General features: G+C 37.9%; 1 protein-coding gene across 2 annotated transcripts; it reads right to left on the bottom strand.

Moving 5' to 3' along the window:
- Nucleotides 1-8,200: 8,200 nt before the first annotated feature.
- SUCNR1 (succinate receptor 1) lies at nucleotides 8,201-18,533 on the bottom strand. 2 transcript variants are annotated; one of them, XM_084769195.1, is made up of 3 exons: nucleotides 12,824-12,912; nucleotides 12,654-12,731; nucleotides 8,201-9,933 (listed from the first exon to the last, which is right to left on the bottom strand). In XM_084769195.1, exon 3 carries the CDS (start codon nucleotides 9,838-9,840, stop codon nucleotides 8,998-9,000), a length of 843 nt encoding a protein of 280 aa, XP_084625321.1. In that variant the 5' UTR covers nucleotides 9,841-9,933; nucleotides 12,654-12,731; nucleotides 12,824-12,912; the 3' UTR covers nucleotides 8,201-8,997. The 2 variants fall into 2 exon arrangements, with proteins under 2 accessions (XP_084625321.1, XP_084625320.1); XM_084769194.1 differs by lacking the exons at nucleotides 12,654-12,731; nucleotides 12,824-12,912 and adding an exon at nucleotides 18,464-18,533.
- Between the last annotated feature and the right edge of the window lie 1,034 nt (nucleotides 18,534-19,567).

Raw genomic sequence — 19,567 nt, 5'->3', positions numbered from 1 at the left:
TGTCATATAACAAATTCTTTAATTAACTCTGAGGCAAAATGCACCTCTTGTACTAATCTCACAGAATAATGTGACTGTGTTCAAACATGCCCCATGAGTTTGCCAGTTCCCTCAGACGGCACTTTCCTTTCTCATCATAGCATTTGTCTAGCACACACGGCAGACTTAACCAAGTAGCACAGTTGAGTGCTGGTAGTTTGGGCACTAACACTCTAATGTTCTCAACCTTCCTCATGCTGGGATCCTTTAATACGATTCTTCATGTGGTGGCGACGCTGAAACATAAAATTGTACTTCTGCTTCATAACTGTAATTTTGCTATTGTTATAACCATTATGTAAATATCTGTGTTTTCCAGTGTTCTTAGGTGATCCTTGTGAAAAAGTCATTTGACTCCCAAAAGCATCATGACCCACAAGTTGAGAACCACTGCTATAAGGTACTTTCATGGCCAAGTTTAATATATAAATGACAACAAAGACTATGAAATGGTAAGATGCACTGCAAAGTTTCTGCCAAGTTCCTGGATGAGTGATTCTAAACCAGAGTAAAATGAAGACAGAAACAATTACACATTCTACTAGACTTCTACTTCAAAAGAAATTCTTGTCCTTCAGATACAATTCTTTAACGTTTTTGTACCAAATGGTACAATATAGTTTAAGGTATTATAGGTGAGATTACAGAAGAAAATGAAGTCTCAGGGTTATAAAGGTGGTTCAGTAGTTAAGAGCACTGGGTTCTCTTCTAGAGGGCCCATGTTCAATTCCTAGCACCCACATGGCAACTAACAACAGACAATGAATCCAGTTCTAAGGGATCTGATGCCCTCTTCTGGCCTCCATGAGCACTGCATGCACATGGAGCAGACATGCAGGCAAATCACTGATCAAATTGTCTCTATGAACTAACAGATTTTGGGCCTCTATCAAGGCAATATTGGAGGTTTACTTTATTATTATTTAATATAGCATATTGAACCTAGATTTGTGTGACTGCTAAAACTATTGCTTTACTATTAGTATTATCTTACTATTATTTTGCCCTTATTATTATAAACAAAAATTAGAATTTTTTAGACTATTGGAAAACTAATACAGATTTATGTCAGGTACAAACCCTGAAGGTTAGACAAAATCCAGCAATCTTCAAGAACCTGTGACACTGAGTCCCACCTAACAAAGGAGGCATATCCTTATCATTGTCAGAAAGGACAATTCTGTGTGCTGTCTGTGGTGCCTTTAGCATACCAAAGTGCATGCAGGTCTCCTCCGCATTACACGTACCTGTTACACGTTGCAGAGTTCATACTGGCATCCTGGCTTTTCTCACGCTGCCCTAAACTTCTCCAGCACATGAGCTTCTTTCTCCTCGGCTACACACTTCTTACACCCCTGATATTTCAGCTATGCTCCCCTCCCCTTTGTCTTCCTCTTAGTCTTCTTTCTACGCCCTCTTCTGGCCCTTACTGTTGGTCCTTTCTTTGTCTGCCTTTCTAACTCTCTCACTCTCTCTCCTACCATGGTCGAGTCTAGTCTTCTGGCTATGTTCAGTCTAGCACTTTTTTCTTTCTGCTCTGTACTCTTCCACGTGGTTCTTGCTGTACTCTCTTTCACATCTACAACAAAAACCTCCTGCTTAACCATATCTTGGAGCAGTCATGCTGTCAGTTTATACATCTGATGCCCAAACCCTCAGTTATACACTTTCCGTGGTCCTTTATCACGTATACTCCATAAAATTCTAAGTAAATATTTGCTTAATTTTCTGGTATGCACTTGTGATTAAACATTTCGATGCCATCTTGGTAAATGAAGATTGCTCAGAAATGAGATGATCTCTTGGCATAGTTTTTGAGTTGTGAAAGCCAGATGAAATTTCAAATGTCAAAAAAAAAAAAAAAGCTTGTTTTGAGAAACTGTTGAGTAAAACATGCTACCAAAAGAAGCAAATGTTCTCCGACGAAGTCATTTCAGTTCAAAAGTCAACTTGCAGTCCCTTCCTTCTCAAACTCAACATCATCCAATCGCTGTCACATTTAAAAATGCTTTCATTACGCCCTCAAGATAAATCACTTCGTGTTTCTGTTTGGTGATATGAAACTATAAGTAGGTATTTCACTGTTCATTTTATATAGCTAAAATTTAATATGCTAGCCACCAGTTTTAATGCTTTTTATAGTTTAATTTTTCTGAGACTTTCATATGGAATTACAGTATTTATACGGTTTCTATGCTTCCAACTATCCCCTTCAACTCCTCCAGCAGTCCCTTTCTAGCTCAAGTTTACTATTTTTTTTAATTATTATTGTCACACACATTACATATGCCCACACATACATGTATATGTAGGTGTGTGTGTGTAACCTGCAGAGTCTATTTAGTGCTGGTTTTAACTGTATATATTTAGGCCTGGCCACTTGGTAGGAATTGTGTCACCTATCATGGGCCTTATTCCTGGAGAAGACTGATTCTCCCTCTCTCAAAAGCCATTGCTTGCCTGAAGCGTTTCATCTAGTATCAGACACTCTAAAGTTTTCCTTATCTGTATTGGCATGTTGACTGGTGTGGTGGAGTCATTACTTAAGTCTTGTTTGGTCAACCATATTGCTGAGAAAAGTCACAGCACATGCAAAAGTCATTGTGTGAGAAAGAGCCAAAGAAACTGAAGAGTGTGCTGGAGGCTGCTGTCACTGGGTAAGGACAACAAAGAAAGGTGTGACAGTCAGAAGCAAGGGCAAGACGATGTATGATAAAATAATTAACCATTCATTAAGTTTTATTGTCATTCTTGCTTAAATCTTCAAAAACAAACAAAACAAACAAACTTTCTAAAATGTGTTGGGGCTTGGTCTTGTGCTATGTATTCTAATGCTAATTACTGCCCCCAAGATCTGGTTGCTTCCCAGATGGGCACATTCTCACACACAACTGGTCTTCTTCTTCTTCTTCTTTTTAATATATTTTATTAATTTATTCATATTACATCTCAATTACAACTGGCCTTCTTGTGTAAACCTTGCTTCACCAATTTAAAGTGATAGGTTAATAAAAAAAAATGCTGAAGCTTGAGATTTAGCAGAAGAAATGGAGGTGGAGTTTGGGTTTCACAGGCTGTTTTCAAGGGACCAGGACGCAAGAGAGGAGAAGGAGGAGGAAGCAGACTGGGGGGGGGGGGGGAGGGGGGGCAGGAGAAGGACCAGCACGGTGGGTTCTAATGGGAAAGGAGCACACAGCCAGCGTGAGTGGTGGAGATGGACAATATTAGCAAGTTTTTATGGAATTATAGATGAGAGGTGGCCCAAATAGAAGTTAGAATAGATGCCATGGTACAGGGGCTTGGGAGGTAACAGATAGCTTAGAAGGCATTATCTGCCATACCCAAGGTAAAGGCTATTAAAAAAATACAACAGGTGTCTGTGTCTTTATTGATTAATAGTGGATTAGACAACACCACTGTAAAAATGATAGCCTAACAACAAGCATTTATTAGTTCACACTTTTAAATTAACCACAAAAAAAAGTTCTGATCTAAAACTTCTGGAAGGCTCCATCCATATGTGCTGCAGAGCAAGCTGCTCAGCCTCAGCTGTGACGACTTTCTTCTCCCAGAGACAGCACTGATGATATCTGAAACTCCACAGGTGGATGGAAGAGTTCCTTTATCATATTTGTCCCATCTTTTTCTAGCACAGGCTGTATACCCCAGCTCCACTCTGGCCGTGACAGATCCTTGTAGCATCTTCGTTATCCCCAAATTCACAGTGAGCCAAAATTATGTCTCTTTTTCTATGTGATTGTACTCACCTTGGTATTTTTCTCCATTTAGACTTCAATATGCATGTCTGTTTATGTGTGTAACACCCTGAGATAGTCACAAGGAAGTGTTGGTTATTTGTAGACAAATACACTACAGAATATCTGGCACACACTAGGTATCTCAAAAGATATTTATTAAACAGTAAATCCATTACAGGACTGGCAAGTTGTTATAACATTCCACCTATCTATAAAAACATGACTCTTACGCTTTCTTTGAATAAATTTAGAATCCATATCAGGAGTTTATTTTATCTTATCAATCCCCAGTTTAGAGACCTTATTGAACAAGTGTGACACAGGAACAAAATGATTATGTGACTAATATAGGGAGACTGTCAGCTCCACTAGTTGGTGAACATGAGAGAGCTATAAAATGCCAATGAGTTTCCTCATTCTTTGTTGTACCTTCTCAGAAACTCGAAAATTCTGCCCAAGTGTTAATACAAGGCCACAAAAGCATGTGAAAACATGTGCCTCACTTGGTCTCTTACATATGCTTTGTCTTTTTCTTTGCTTCAGATCCATCTGTATGCGTTCACTTGGAATTACTGAATCCAGGAATTCTGACTAATTCCTTAACGTCTGGACACTTCATCCGTTTCATCTTGCACCTCAGGATCTCATAGGCACCACCACCATTAACAGTGGGTGTTATATACATTATCTGTGTTTCAAAATAAACTGATATTTTTAGGTTAAGTGTGGGAAAATATTTGTTTTTGCCTTCACTTACTTGAAGGTTTGGTATTATGTGTGCTGGCTGTTTACAAAGTCATTCTGCTTGCATTTCAGTGCTTTGCACCATTTGAAACAAATAACTCCTGTGGATTCAGGCTATATTTAACTTTCTACATGCAAAACCACATTCTACTTTCCCCAATAGTGGGCACAGTAAGTGGTAAGTGTGGCAATATTTCCATAAGTATCTGTTAGCCTTACACAACTAACTAACTCTCTGACAAAATGTTTATCATCCAGGTTGTCACATCACTTGAACACCACAGGAAGCTTGCACAGCATGTGGGAGACAGCCGCAGCTTCAGCGATGGCTTATCAAGCCTAAGGACCAGTTCCCCCAACCTTCCCCGCTAAAACCATCACTTCACAGCTGGCCACAGTGAACCGGGATGAAGGCTTTTATACACATACCTTTGTACATTTAGCTTTAATGCAAATTTCTGTGGAAACATACAATATTAACATTCTGCATTAGCTTCAAACTCTAATATCAAAAATTAAACCTTAAATGAAAAAGATCTATATTTTTCAGAAACAAAACAACTGAAAAAAAAAAAACTCTCCTCAGATCAGTCCTTTCGTCTATCAGCTATGACCATGAGTTTTTAAAATAAAAATGTCACGGGCAGTTCATGTTCAAATAAAATGCTAAAGCAGGATTACAGAGTATTTTGGAGTCAAACAGATCTAAGATTCAAACTTAACTCTGACCCTGTTTCTGGCAACATCTTTATGAAATCTCTTAAGGCTGTTTCATCAAGAGCACATTGGGGAAAGGAATGTGACAGGCATTCTGTAACCAAGCTAGAAGCTACATACAGAACATCCCTTGCTTTATTTCTCCATGAGGATGATGCAAATGCATCAATGTAGCAGTATGCTTTACTTATTGGCCCATGTAGGGTGGCGAATGTGACATGAAAGGTGATGTGAAATAATTTACCATCTTTAGAAACCAGAAAAAAATCACTATTTTTTTTCCTAGCTAGATTTAATAGCCCAGCAAATTTCGTAAATTAAACATAGAGTTACTGTAATTAGGAAGGAAATAAAAAAACAAGTCTTCTAATTATTGTTTGTATTATTAGTGTAGGGAAGAATATGGCTGTGCGGATTTTGCTGGAAACCCTTATAGAACAGGACCTTATGAGCCATACATCAGGGTTGCATTTCTAAAGACCTAAGCTTTACGCAGTTGGTAATTATTTAGGGGGGAAAGGCTTCCATTTAGATGGAGTACATATTCACAAGTTTATTGTATCTTGGGAAAATGTCATTCCTGGCCTCTATCCTCTATGACAAAGTTCAAAACTATTTAAAAAATTTCATATCCTGCCTGTGCAAATGAACTGACAGTGATAAGACCCATCCTCACATGGTCTGGTGAGTCTTCTTCCTTAAAACTATGGCAGCGGATTTCATGGAGGCTAATTATATGATAATCTCCAAAGTCAACATCATCACATGTAATCTAAAATTGATGCACGGATATGGTTCTCTCCTTGCCATTATGGTAGAGTGACTTTTTATAAGGTCATCGTCTCTGAAGTTCAGCCATATGACCCTGAGCAGCCACTAAACTCCACAATTGGGTTGCTGTAGCTATCACCCCACTGACTTTCATGAGGGTTTATCAAGTTAAAATATGCAAAATGACAGACCCTGGCACACTTTAAAAATTCTGCCTGAGTACACTGCCATCATTTGGGTTCCGTATTTAGCGGGAAATTTGGTGCTTGAATTCTGATCAATAATCTTTCTATCCCTTTAAGGCTCTGAAAAGGAAGTTTCTAATAGAAATCTACAATAAACAAAAAGAATAGAACATCTGGCTTGTTACTAATAAGCATGGATTAGAAAGTGGACTTGACCCTAAGGGCAAAGCAAGGTAGCTATACTATTTTGCACCTGTGAGTCTAGTCAGAGACATTGCAACCGGGAAACCCCAGACATCGATTGCTCCCAGATCTCTACATTGGAATAGAACAAAGGGAAGACTGTCACAGGACGGAAAGAAGGTCTGAACAAAAACTCATTTGCTTTTAGGCCTGTACACATGTTTCGTTGTCCATGACCTGACCCACTCAGTACTTAAACAGCTCAGACTTCTCATTGAGTGACTGAATGAATATATCTCCTGATGACGCTATTTGACAGGAGACAGGCTGGAAAGGGAACACGCTGCACTCCTTCCCAGTGTGAGTGTACATGATTGGACTTAAGCTGGACTCCTCCTTCCTGTGTTTTGTCTGTACGCCTGTCTCAGCTGGTTTTCTTATCTTCCTATGACAATGAGTAGGGCAATATTTTAAATTTTTCTCATAAAAGAACAAGAATCTGAGAAACAAAGAAATTTGAGATATCTATGGATTTCAGACACTAATTCCTCATATTTCTTGAAAAAAATCCCTTGGTGAGATCATTAGGGTAGGTAATTAGTTTTGATATCAATAATAAGAAAAAGTAATTTAGGAGAGCAAAATTACTTTTTCTGAGTAGGCCTGTGCTGAGGAAATGGGACGTTACCAGGAGGCAAGATGCTTGTCTGCAGTGGTGGGTGTGTTCGTGAGTGTGTATGCATGACTGTGTCTATGTGTGTGTATGTGTGTGTGTGCACGCATGCGTGTCTGTATGTGTGTGTATGTGTGTGCCTGCACATGAGTGTATATGTGTGTATCTGTGTATGTGTGTGTGCATGCGCATGTTTGTGTCTGTGTGCATGTATGTGTGTGTGTGTGTGTGTGTCTAGTTCATGACCTCATGCAAGCTAAACACACATTCTTTTAAGCCGATGGGGGTAAAAACAGCTGTTTGTTTTTACTGAAAGTAATTGCAGAAGCTCATTTATAAACTTCTATAAGGGAAAATGCAGACAACTTGATAGACACATAGTCTAGAAATGAAAGATGGGTAAGATAAAGTATGACCATGAGATTTTTTTTTCGTAACTGTTACTGGGAATTCAAACTCGTATGCAATATAGAGTTACATTACCTTGTAAAGCTTATTTTCTTCTGGGGAAAATGATTCTGCTAATGGTTTACTGAGTAAAATTTATTATATATATATATTATTTTTTATCAAAAAAGTGTGTGTAAAATCTGACATGTTTCAAAAGTGAAGGCACAAGTGAAAGGGAGAATGAACCTAAGTAGAGACAAAATACTTAGACATAAAAGGAACTGACATTCCTGATCCTTTCAAGATAATTCTTAGTCTTTTAGCATGGGAGTCCGGTGAAGGAGTCCAGACTGGGGAATCTGATTCCCTGGTTCCAGAGTGACAGGGAGTTCTATGGAGTTACAGGGAGCTACTCAGTATGAGGTGAGAGTTGGACCTAAACCGCTGTAAGAGCATCAGGTACTCTTACCTGTTAATCTCCAGTCCCAATAATGTGTTTTAAAGCTCACTGTTTGGAAAAGATGGAAATGGAGGGGACTGTGACTATATTTTCATGAACTGTGCATCAGATTAGGATGACAAATTTCCAGGCAGCACAAGCAGCATAGGAATGGTGAACTCATTTGAGTGTGCTTTATTTTGTTATTAGTTTCTAACACATTTCAGGTTCTGTAATGGTGGACTATCTGGAACCCATTGTTGATATATATATATATATATATATATATATATATATATATATATATATGTTGAGTAAAATTATTGTGGAATTTAATTACAGCCAAACTTCCTGGCAGTCAAATTAGAATATACCAATTCCCTTTGCTTAATATTGACTATCCTACTAATCCTACTAATCTAAATGAAGATTCTATTTGCTATACCTCATTTAATGGAAAGGGGCCGATCCATTACAGCTTAGTCACAATTCATCATCAGTACAGAATAACTAATTATATTTCTTTATTTAGACATTGCTGCTACTTAATTTTTTCAAGAACATTACTTTTAAGAATAACAGTTAACGGTATACATTGAGTTCTATTCATTTTTCACATAAAATTTTAATGTTGCAAGAATAAACATGAAAGATTATATTTCAGAAACATGTTTTTCAACCTGGCCAAGGATGGAATGCATGCATCACAATGAACTCACTAGCTTTTATTTCTTTTACACTGATATAAGAGGTCTTAAAATTTCCAAGGTTTTGGATATTACACATCCAAACATTGACAGCATTAGTTCACTTTAGTTCAATTCTTAGAAAAAGATTTCAATGCTTTCTCGTGTTTCCCCCCATGTACTCTGGGTACACCTTGAAATAAGGACACATAGTTGCTCTTCTGACTCATGTGAAGCTATTTAAACAGAATAGCTGGGTATCAAGACCCAGCTTGTACTGAAGCACTGGGGCATGGCGAAGGGCAGGGGCACTAAAGCCTGGAGACAGTGGTCTACTCGGTTAAAACTCAGTTGCTCAGCAGTGTTTGCCAAGCGCCTCCTATTGCCTGAGTAAGGACCTGCATCCAGCAGCTCATGTCCTGAAGGACGTTAGGGACTTGAAGTACTGTCTGAACTTACTAATCAGCATCTCTCTGAAGTGGTCTCCCATGAGGAAGTAGAAGATTGGGTTAATGGCACTGTTCAGAAAGGCCAGAGGCCTGGTCAGGATGTACAAGGATTCAATGGCACATCCGTGTGACCAGTTACCGATGCGTGAGGCAATCCTCACATTGCGCATGATGTGGTAGGGTGTGAAGAGTACAGAGAAGATTGCCACCGCCAGGACCACCAGGAGCAGAGGCTTGTCCAGTGGCATGGCAGTCCCCTGCTGCCTGCTCCTCCTCTTTAGGAAGGCTACCATCTTGTAGTAGAAGAAGCACATCACAGAGAGAGGAATGAGGAAGCCTAGCAGAGTCAGGAATAGACTGTAAATGAGACTTTGGCTAGGCTCTCCAGAACTTGCGTAGTCGGCACAGACGGTGTCCTCTTCTGTGTCAGGTTTTATGAAAATGAGCATAGGTAGAATTTCTAAGGTCACAAAGACCCAGACAGCCAAAGAGATTAAAATGGCGAACTCCTTCTTTTGCAGAATGTGTTTTCGGAAAGGGAACTTCATGAGCAGGTACCGATCGATGCTGATGAAAGTGAGGAAGAGGATGCTGGTGTAGAGGTTGGCATGAAGCACATATCGATTGCTTATGCAGAGAATATTTCCATAGGGCCATTTGTTTGTCGCGTATGAACTTATCAGCATGGGAAGGGTGCACAGGAAAGCAAGGTCAGAGATGGAAAGGTTAAAGAGGTAGATGTTGCTACTGTTCCAATTCTTCAGGCAGAAGAGGTAGCCGAATACCACTGTGACATTCCCAAACATTCCAAAAATGAACTCGAATCCATAAAATGTGGTAAGATAGTACTGTTTCAAGTTATCCTGTATGTTTGTCGAATTTCCACAAGGTGACTTATCCTGTGCCCAAGCAGAAAGGAAATACAAGATCAACTATTACATTGTGAATAAGGACAAATGGTAGAACAGTCACTGAAAACCTGAAAGTTGCCTGTGGAGAGTTGGTGAAGAATGCACATATTAGTCATGTACGGTAGTGCATGCCTTTAATACCAGGGCTGGGGAAGCAGAGGCAAGGAGATCTCTGTGTGTTCCAGTACAAGGTGATCTACATAGGGAGTTTCAGACAAGCCATGGACATATACATATACATATACATATACATATACATATACATATACATATACATATACATATGTATATGTGTGTATGAGTCTCAAAAATGTACATGTTAATATATATCATTACATTTTATGCAAACACACATTACATATGCAGGTGAATATATTATTTCAGCAAGACATCATTGAATATCTACTTGTCACTCTGTTGTGATAGCAAGATTAAAGCAGTGTGACTAATGTGAGGTCATGAATGATTTTTCTGAGACGAATCAGGAAAAAAAATATACAGGATGCTATAGTATATATGTGAATAACAGTGAGTAATAATTAAAATCTTAGAAGAGAACTAAAATTTTGTTCTTTGAACTCCATACCTGCAGCTGCTCATATAAACAATGTTCATATACACAACACACACACTAAATAAATAAATAAATAAATAAATAAATAAAGGGATGCAAGAGTGTTTGGGGATGGTGTATGTGTGGCTAGCTGTCTAGGAAATAAGGAGAGAACCATATCTGTACTTGAAGAACAGTTGTTTTCAGACACAGGAATAACACGCCCAGAGCTCAGTGTGGAGACAAAAAGAGGGCTTCATACACAGCAAACAGGCAAGAGAAAGTGTAAAGTAAGCAATGGCAAGACTCTAATTCACTTTTGTATCTTCGAGGACAGCTGTAGATCCCTACAAATTCTGCTGAGTTAAACTGACTCGAATGCTGTTCTAGGAAAGGGAGTAGGGTTGTTGAGTGCAGTTATCTTTTTGAATAGCTTTTATTTGGTTATATATAGTCAATGAATTTTTTTATTATATTAAATGTGGAGCATATAACTCCACTTTAAAAATAATGTCTTAAAGCCTAGAACAAGATGTTGAAACCCTTACTAGTAATTATGATCATCACCACATATTGAAAGCTATGAGTGTAGCCAGATACTGTGTTCACCACTTTCTAAGGGGGTGATTCATTTAAATACTAATAAAAGTAGGAAGTAGGGGCAAGTAGTAGAATCATTGAGAAAGTACTTCACCGAAGTGTAGAAACTTCAGTATCTTGCTATTTTAGTCAATTGTTGATGCTATAGCAATATATCCTATTGTGGGTATGTAGGAAATAATAAATTGATTTTTGTTCCTTACAGTTAGGGATGTCCAAAACCAAAGTGCTAGCAGATTCTGTGTTTGGTGAGGACTTATGCTCTTCTCTCAGCAACAACGTAAGGACATGGCAGCTACCTTCACTTCCTTTTACAAGGGCACTGTCCGATTCATGAGGCCAACTTGCACAGACGTTCTGCAATTCCATAAAACCAAGTCCCACCATAAGACTTATGAGGGCATAATACTTGGCCCTCGCAGATGTCATATACCTCACTGATCTAGTTTCATTTCTTCTGCTGTGAAAAGTAACTCAGGGAGAGTTTTCCATAGTTCACAGGCCCAGGTTGTAGTTCTTCAGGTCATTGAAGACACAATGGTAGGAGCTTAAGATAGCTCTCCACAGCACATCTACAGGCACGAGCAGGGGGAAATGAATGCATTCGTGCTCGCTTCCTTGCTTGTACTCAGCTTGATTTTCACAACTCAGGAATCTGCCTAGGAAACACCAACCACCAGAGGCCGGATTTCCAACATCACTTAGTTAAGACAGTCTCCCACAAACACGCCCATAGACCGGCTCAATATAGACGGTCTCTCATTGATACTCTACTCCCGGGTGATTCTGGGTCAAGTCACATTGACCTTTAAAACTATCCATCACACCAAGTCAGACAACACTGTAGTAAGACCCTCTGAATACCAATCTAGACTCTAAGTGCTGTGATAATTGATAGCATTCTCTGGCAATAAGGCTACATTGTGGTTAGACAGAATAGTTCAAGGACTGGAGCAACCTGAAAATTGCTTGAATTTTTTTAAATATTAGATTTTAATTAGTTCTAGTAGAGAAAGCAAGATTGAAAACAAAAATATTCTAAAAATTTCCTCCTGAAAAAGGGTTCACAGTATTAGTGACAGTCAAATAGCTATTTCACTATAAGTAAAAATATCCTGACCTCTTTTCATGTGAAGCATTTAGGAGAGATTTCTATGAGAATGGTATGTAGAAATATATGTCATGTAAATGTCAGGTAAAAAATTCAGGTTTTATTGGAATGGATTGCTGGTATTTAGACAGTGTTTTGTTTACAAAAATATAGCATAAGTATGTAGAAGACTTCAGTATTTTATTGTTACATTTCTGAGATGTGTGTGCATGTGTATGTGTATAAGGGCATTTGTGTTCACACGTGTGTATGAGGTGGCTGGAGGTCAGCAAATTTCCTCACTCTCTGTTTGATTCTTTGAGGCAGGCTTTCTCTCTCAACTGGGAGTTCACCCATTGGCTAGAATAATTGTTCAGAAATCACCAAGAATCCTCATGTCTCTGCCTCTCCAGCCTTGGGATTTCCTATGCCCACCCCTCTTTTTAACATGGACACTGGGCTTACATGTTAAACACTTGACTGTCTGAGTCAGCTCCCACAAGCACATCTGGAGACCTGAGCCTTATGTTTTCACCATCAATTCTGTTGTGGAAAATGGCAGAATATATTACATTTCTCAACTTCATATTTTTTTCTCTTTTCAGTCTTCTTTGTGGATACTCCATCCTACTCACCGCAAGTATCAGACTTTGCCTCTTAGCTCAGCAAGATGAAGATGTTTCATTGGCTCATTCCAGAGCCACCCAGTCTCAGGTCCGTCTTTTCTCTATGGCTTCTTTAGACAGAGGACTTGCTGATGTCATATTTACATTGTTATAGTTTTCATTTCTACTTCTACTTGTATCCCATCTACCAGCATTTAAACATACTTGTCTATCCATCTTAAAATTTAGTCCCAGGTTTAAATACTTCTGCTGGCATCCCAAGTTGCCTTCCTCTTCAGGCTTAGTTTCTGGAGAAATGTCTCACCACATGCTTCGACATCTGGACCCATTTTTTTCTCTACCACACCCTAATCTGTTTTGGGGCCCTAAATTCTTCAAACATCCACCATACCCCACAATTCAGGGGTTAGTTTTCACCAGTTGATTTAGTAGCCTACAGAAAACTTGTGTGCAATACACTCTACATTTGCCTTTTGTGTCAAGGCAAAATCCTGGCTTTTTTTTCTCTCTCGTCTCTGCCCTCTGAATCTTTTATGGCTCAAGAGTAAGATTATACTTTTCTGGTTCAATTCTGATGTCCCTTCTGTGTATTCATCCGGGGTGATCCAATCCATGTTCGAAGTTTAATGACTATTTTTCTACAACCAACTCCCACATTTGTAACCCATGCCAGAACTGTCTTATACATTCCATTATTACTGTGGATTGGTTTCTTACAGGCATCTCTCACTTAAAATATCCTAACATGTTCTCAAATCTGGAAGCACCATTTATCCCCCACACTTACCACAGAAATCCTTACAGCCAGCTACAATTTAACCTCCATCAAAACCAAACTATCAAGCCTTGCTGATGCTAATTTCTGTGCGCTTCTCAAATCTGCCACCATTGCTCACTATGTACAGTTACAAATGTCTGCAGAGGAGAACAGTTATATGCGTCATCGTATTCTACTGCTGTGTCTTCGCGCGTTCTGTGTGTGTGTGTGTGTGTGTGTGTGTGTGTGTGTGTGTGTGTGTGGTTTTGCTCATTTCACCTTTTCCACAAATAGCCAGTCTTGAAATATCTACGGCTCAAAATCAACTCATGTTGCTATCCTGTGTTAAAATCCTCCCAAGGACTAAAGTTCAATTTTTTCAATGCCCCACCCTCACCCGCCAGCATCCACACTACACTCCAGCCTCCCTGCTTTGCTCTAGCTCATCGTCCCACCTGTCCTCTGACTGCAAAGACCAGTCACACCATGCTAGCCCCATTGGCATCTCTTCACCTCTGCTTCACTGCTTATGAATGCTAGCCTTTCCCCACACACATATTGTGTACTGTCTATATTTCTTTCAGCTCCCAGTTCAAAGATGGTTTCTCCAAGTTGGTTTACTGTCTCCCAAATCTAAATAATCTCTGTGTCCTCAGCATATGCTTTCCTCATGCATTAAACTTAGTCTTACCAATTTTTACACATTTGTTTTGTTCAGTGTTATCTTCTACATCTGCACAGTGGCTTACAGACAGTATGTGGTCTAGTGTTGTCTGCTGATTAGAGGGTGTTGGACACCTGACTGTTTATAAGGTAATTTCATAAGGTTTTTGTGCAAGGCTAAAGGAATAGTAAATCCACAAAACGAGATCTACTAATCTATTTTACCATAAAATCTTACCCTGTGCATAACAGAATTTATGAAATCAGTCTCTGTGGTAGTAAGACCTGTTGTTATAAATATATTTGCATAAATCAAACTTTAATGTGTAATTTCTAGAATTGGATTAAGAATTTAAGACATTTTATTGGAGTTGAATATGAAATCACTAAACATATAAACATCCAAAAAGATATATACCAAAGTATTAATGGTTCTAGCCTTAGCAGTATGAATCCAGATGACTTTTATTGTACCATTTTTCCTTTGCTTATCTGTATGTTCTGTCTGTCTGTCTGACTGTGCTTATTTAACTTTTAAAAATAAGCCAAAGGATATACATAATTAATAACACAAAACTTTTAAATTCCCAGAAATTAAAAAAAAAAAATGGGCCTAGTGCACCAGTCAAGCCAGATAAGTACAGTTTTCACTCCTCATCGAAGAAGTGCCTTTATTTTCATTTTTCCTAGATGAAGACATTAACAGAGATCCACATCTGGTCAAACAAAGAGAATAAGTGAGTATGGGATGTCCGTCCCAGTTAGTGCTTCTACATCCTCTAAGCTAATGTTCGGAGATCACTGTGAGGTGGAAGCAGAATGAGTTAAGAAGAAGAGAAACAGGTGCCTACTGTGATTAGAGTGTCTGTAGATAGGGCACCGAAGTTGCAACCATAAACTCTCAACAAAATGGTTGCCTAAACCAAATTCCCATAATCACAACACCTGTTGAGGTGCCAGTGTGAATGGGAGGCATTTCAGAACGCCCCCCCTCTGTAGATGAAGAGTTAGAGGCTGTCAAGAGAGGGGAAAATTATTTTCTTCAGGGACAATGCCCCTTATAGGTTATCAAATCCTAAGTTATCACTTTTAACCATGTGTATGCACAAGCAACACTAAATGGACTTAATGCTGGGTTACATATTCAGACACATGCACATCTATCTCTGTATGTACATATGTGTACATATATATATATATATATATATATATATATATATGTATGTATGTATTTAATTTTGTGTCTCTCTCTTTCTCTGTGTGTATATGCCTGAAGCTAAAAATTACAGAAGGATTGGAGGAATGGAAGAACACCAGAGAAGTTGGAAGGAAGAGAGGCAAAGGAGAAAATGATGTAAATATAATAATTAATTGTGAAGTTTCAAAAGGAGGAGCATGGACTTTTACAAGTTGACATGCCTTGCTCATTAGACAGTGGACTTTTCTCACTGTTAGGCTGGAATCTGCTGTAGCTTTAAACGAGCCTGGAAGCCTTTCCTCCTTGACTTTAGAACACTGCAATCTTTCCCCCCCTTTCTCTACTTGCCAGCTATTATGTAATTTAGCCTCTTTGTCTAGGCTTTAATTCTGGAGTCCTTCAAGACTCAGTTTGTGATCTTGATGTCATTTGGGAAACACTGAAGCGTTGGTACACAAATTAAATGAAAATTAAGACAATAGAAAGTTGCCTTGAGATAAACTCGTTTGTTTCATTTTGAATTTCCTCTTCCTCTTTCTCTGACAACATCAGAAACCACTTAAGCTGAGGAAGTGCCAGGGCTTTATGTTATTTGTGTGGATCACAATATAGAATGGAAAATGTATCCAGGAAGCCATGTACACCTGGAAGCCAGGCTGCAGTGGCTACCAATCAGCAAGTCAGGGGCCAGGTGGAAGTGATGACGAATTCTGTTTTCCAGTGGTCCAGAGAGTCTGAGACTGATGGCTTAGTAAAAAACAAAGAATACCAGGGCCAGATTAAGGAAAATGAATGGCTAAATTAATTCATTAATTCTTTTCATTAATCCCCACCTTTGTCTTGGTTCTTATACAGTGAATCTTGCTTTAAAAACAAACAAACAGACACCCATCACTACAATAAAATACTTTAAAACTGTGTATTTTCAGGATTGACTGTGTGATATTGGATAAAATAGTAGAGGAGCTCTTCCCTGGGAAAGACTATTTCTCCCACTCTCAGCACTCCTTATTTGCCTACTGTTCTCTGTTTAGGGTCGAAACCCCATGGGCCTTTCCCTATCCATTTTAGCAAGTCTGTTGTTATTGTCCTTACTCAGCTCACTTTTGGCAATAGTGTTGGTGACATTTTATGGATTCAGCTTCTGACATTACTAGGAGATGGTTTCATAGGAAACTCCTCAATCTTACAATCTATCTTTCTGACCTCTCTTCCACAATGTTCCTGGAGCCTTAGGTGTGGAAGTTGTCTTGTAAATAATGTTATACCAACTGAGAGGGTTTTATTTCGAGATATATATATATACATATATATATATATATATATGTATATATATGTTCATATATACATGTAACAACAATTAATGCAAAAAAGGCAATGGATTTGAAAGATAGCAAGGAGTTAAATAGGAGGGCTTAGAGGGACTAAAAGAAAGGGGAAATAATGTAATTATAACATAATCTCAAAAGTACAAGAAATGATTTTAAAAGTGTGTAGATAAAATACATATTAATTGTATTAAACTGTGGATACAAATAACAAAAAATCAGGGAAAATGTTTAAGCCAAATTGTCCTATAATTTTTACACTTTAATATTACTGAAATTGTGTTTGTTAAAATGAGATTCTGATTTTCATGATATTTTATAATCTATTCCTTTAATATATTTGTTTTGATTTTCATTCCTTTTTACAATCATAATGCTACCAGGTTGTGATTTTGTAGAGATAGGCTATCAAATACTGTAGGCTGATTCAACCTCACAAGGACACATCATTTAAGGATATGTATCCATGAGTGTCTTTTTGTTATGACATAATTATACAAATTATGGAAGTAAGGTGTGTTCCTTTAAGCAAAACTCCCAATTCAAGGGAGCATTTCCTATGAAATATTACTAGCCTCTCTTAAACTTTCCAGGAGCAATCCTGTTCATACGCAATGGGCGTGCTGACAAATATGTTGTAACTTATTGGAGTGAACAATTAACTGAGCATTTTCTTAAACAAACAAACAAACAAACAAACAACACATTGATAACTGAAGTTTAAATCACTAGTTCCTAGCCCACAAACAAAGTCCATTAGAATTAATAAGTCACATGCAAACTGAACACACTCACTTGAGAAAAATTTTAGTACTCATTTTTAATTTGAAAAGATGGAAAATTCATTATAAAATAAGTTTTCCTAAATGTAAAAAAATAATGAACATTCTTTACCAAAAATTTTAAAAGTTCACCTTAATAGAAATCCTCTGTAATCTAATAAAAACTCTTTTCCTATATACTCGACCATTACAGAACCTAACAGAAATTAAAATGTTAACTGCCACTGGAAAGTTAGATAGTAACAATATTTTAACAAGTTACTGTCTTTATTTAACAATTTAAATGAAAATGTATTTTCATGTGTAAAATATAAGCTTTTGGTACTCTTTAATTACTTCACTTTCATATATTTCACAAATTACACCAAAATATTAAAAATTATAGTATGTATCAAGTTACGGTTTTTATTAATATGGCAGAGAACAGCATATACAGTTTGGAAGGTTCTGGTAAGCAAAATAGCAATGGCTTCTGTAATTTATCATTTTCTTTAGTAAACCTTATTCTTAAATCATCTCGTTTCTCATTTAATATTTAAATTTTAGAATGATTTAATGTTTACCTTACTATATTTTTCTTAAATTTATTGGTAAGTTGTTTTTCATGATGCAAGTTATTGTCCCTTTCTGTAAATAATTTTATTTATTAAAATCATTCAAATTATTTTTTTCTGAGGTATTAGCCTATATAGTAGGCCTTTTAAAGCAAAATAAATAAATTTTTTGGCAACTAAATCACTACACTTAAAGCCATAGGAAGTAGAGCTGAAGGTCAGCTATTACCATCCTTTTACTGCCTCACATCTACTTTAGGACAGTGCCCCAGGCATCATTTAGCTCACAGGACACTTTCCAAAGAAGCCCTCAGCACAATCCTAGCCTTTTGTGTGTCTGGGAGGCACAAACTGAAGAGTCCCTTACCATTCTGCTGACAGCCTCTCTCTCCACAGAAACTGCACCAGGAGCAGGAGACAGCTTCTGACCCAGTGCTGGCTTGCTAGACGTGGCCAGTGCAGTCTGATTTGCATATCATGCAGCCAAGATTAATAATTCAAAAGGCGTGGGTAATTTATTCAGATAAATCTCCAAGTCGTGCAGAGGAACTCTTGAAGAGTGAAGACACGCAACAGATGACTCATTTTGCAGAAAATACTTTTAACAACTGCTTTTGAGAAATGAAATTATTATATGGGCTACCGAAGTAGCTAAAAAGCATTCTTTTTTCCCCGTGTGTATGCACACACTTAGATAACAAGGAATAACAAACATTTTCTGCTTGATATATAATTGAATCCACTTTTTCCTTGTCTATCCACATTTTCGGTGACTTCTATATTAAGCAAACAATAACAAACAATAACTTTGTAGAAATCCTGACAGAACTATAAAGCGAATCCAGTCTGAACATGAGCTGTCTTAGTGTGTTGCTGAAAGGCTGTTAGAACTTTCCATTTCATTTTCTGTGATTAAATTCTGGAGACATAAAAAAAAACAAAAACAAAAACAAAAAAACAAAACAAACAAACAAAAAAAAACCAGAATGATGTCAGATGGCTAGGGATTAAGCAGAGAGGCACTAGCTCAAATGAGGATTATAAGAGATAGCAGTTGGTCCTCTGAAGAGCACCCTGAAGGGCAGAGCACCCATTTCAGGCAGGAAAGACATCTGGCCCTTTCTCAGGGCTGCATCAATTTTATACTCAAGCAAACACCCGGTTTCCTTGGCCTGAAGCATAGGGACCACACTGAGGATGTGGATGGTAAGGGCTGAGAAACAATCACAGGCATTTTCTACTTGCAGGGGAAAGAGGCTAGAGATTCCTTTTTCTTTCTTTCGTTCTTTCTTTCTTTCTTTCTTTCTTTCTTTTTTTAGTACAGTTTTCAGAAAAAACAAAATGAACAAACAAACAAAAAACCCCACAGAGTAGACAGTCAGGCCAGTTCGTTTCAGACATTTTTTAAAATATAGTTGATTAATTTATTCATATTACATCTCAAGTGTTATCCCACCCCTTGTATCTTCCC

Source organism: Acomys minous, assembly GCF_964271855.1.
Source record: "Acomys minous genome assembly, chromosome: 19".
NCBI lineage: Eukaryota > Metazoa > Chordata > Mammalia > Rodentia > Muridae > Acomys > Acomys minous.
This window is presented reverse-complemented; position numbering and strand designations above follow the sequence as displayed.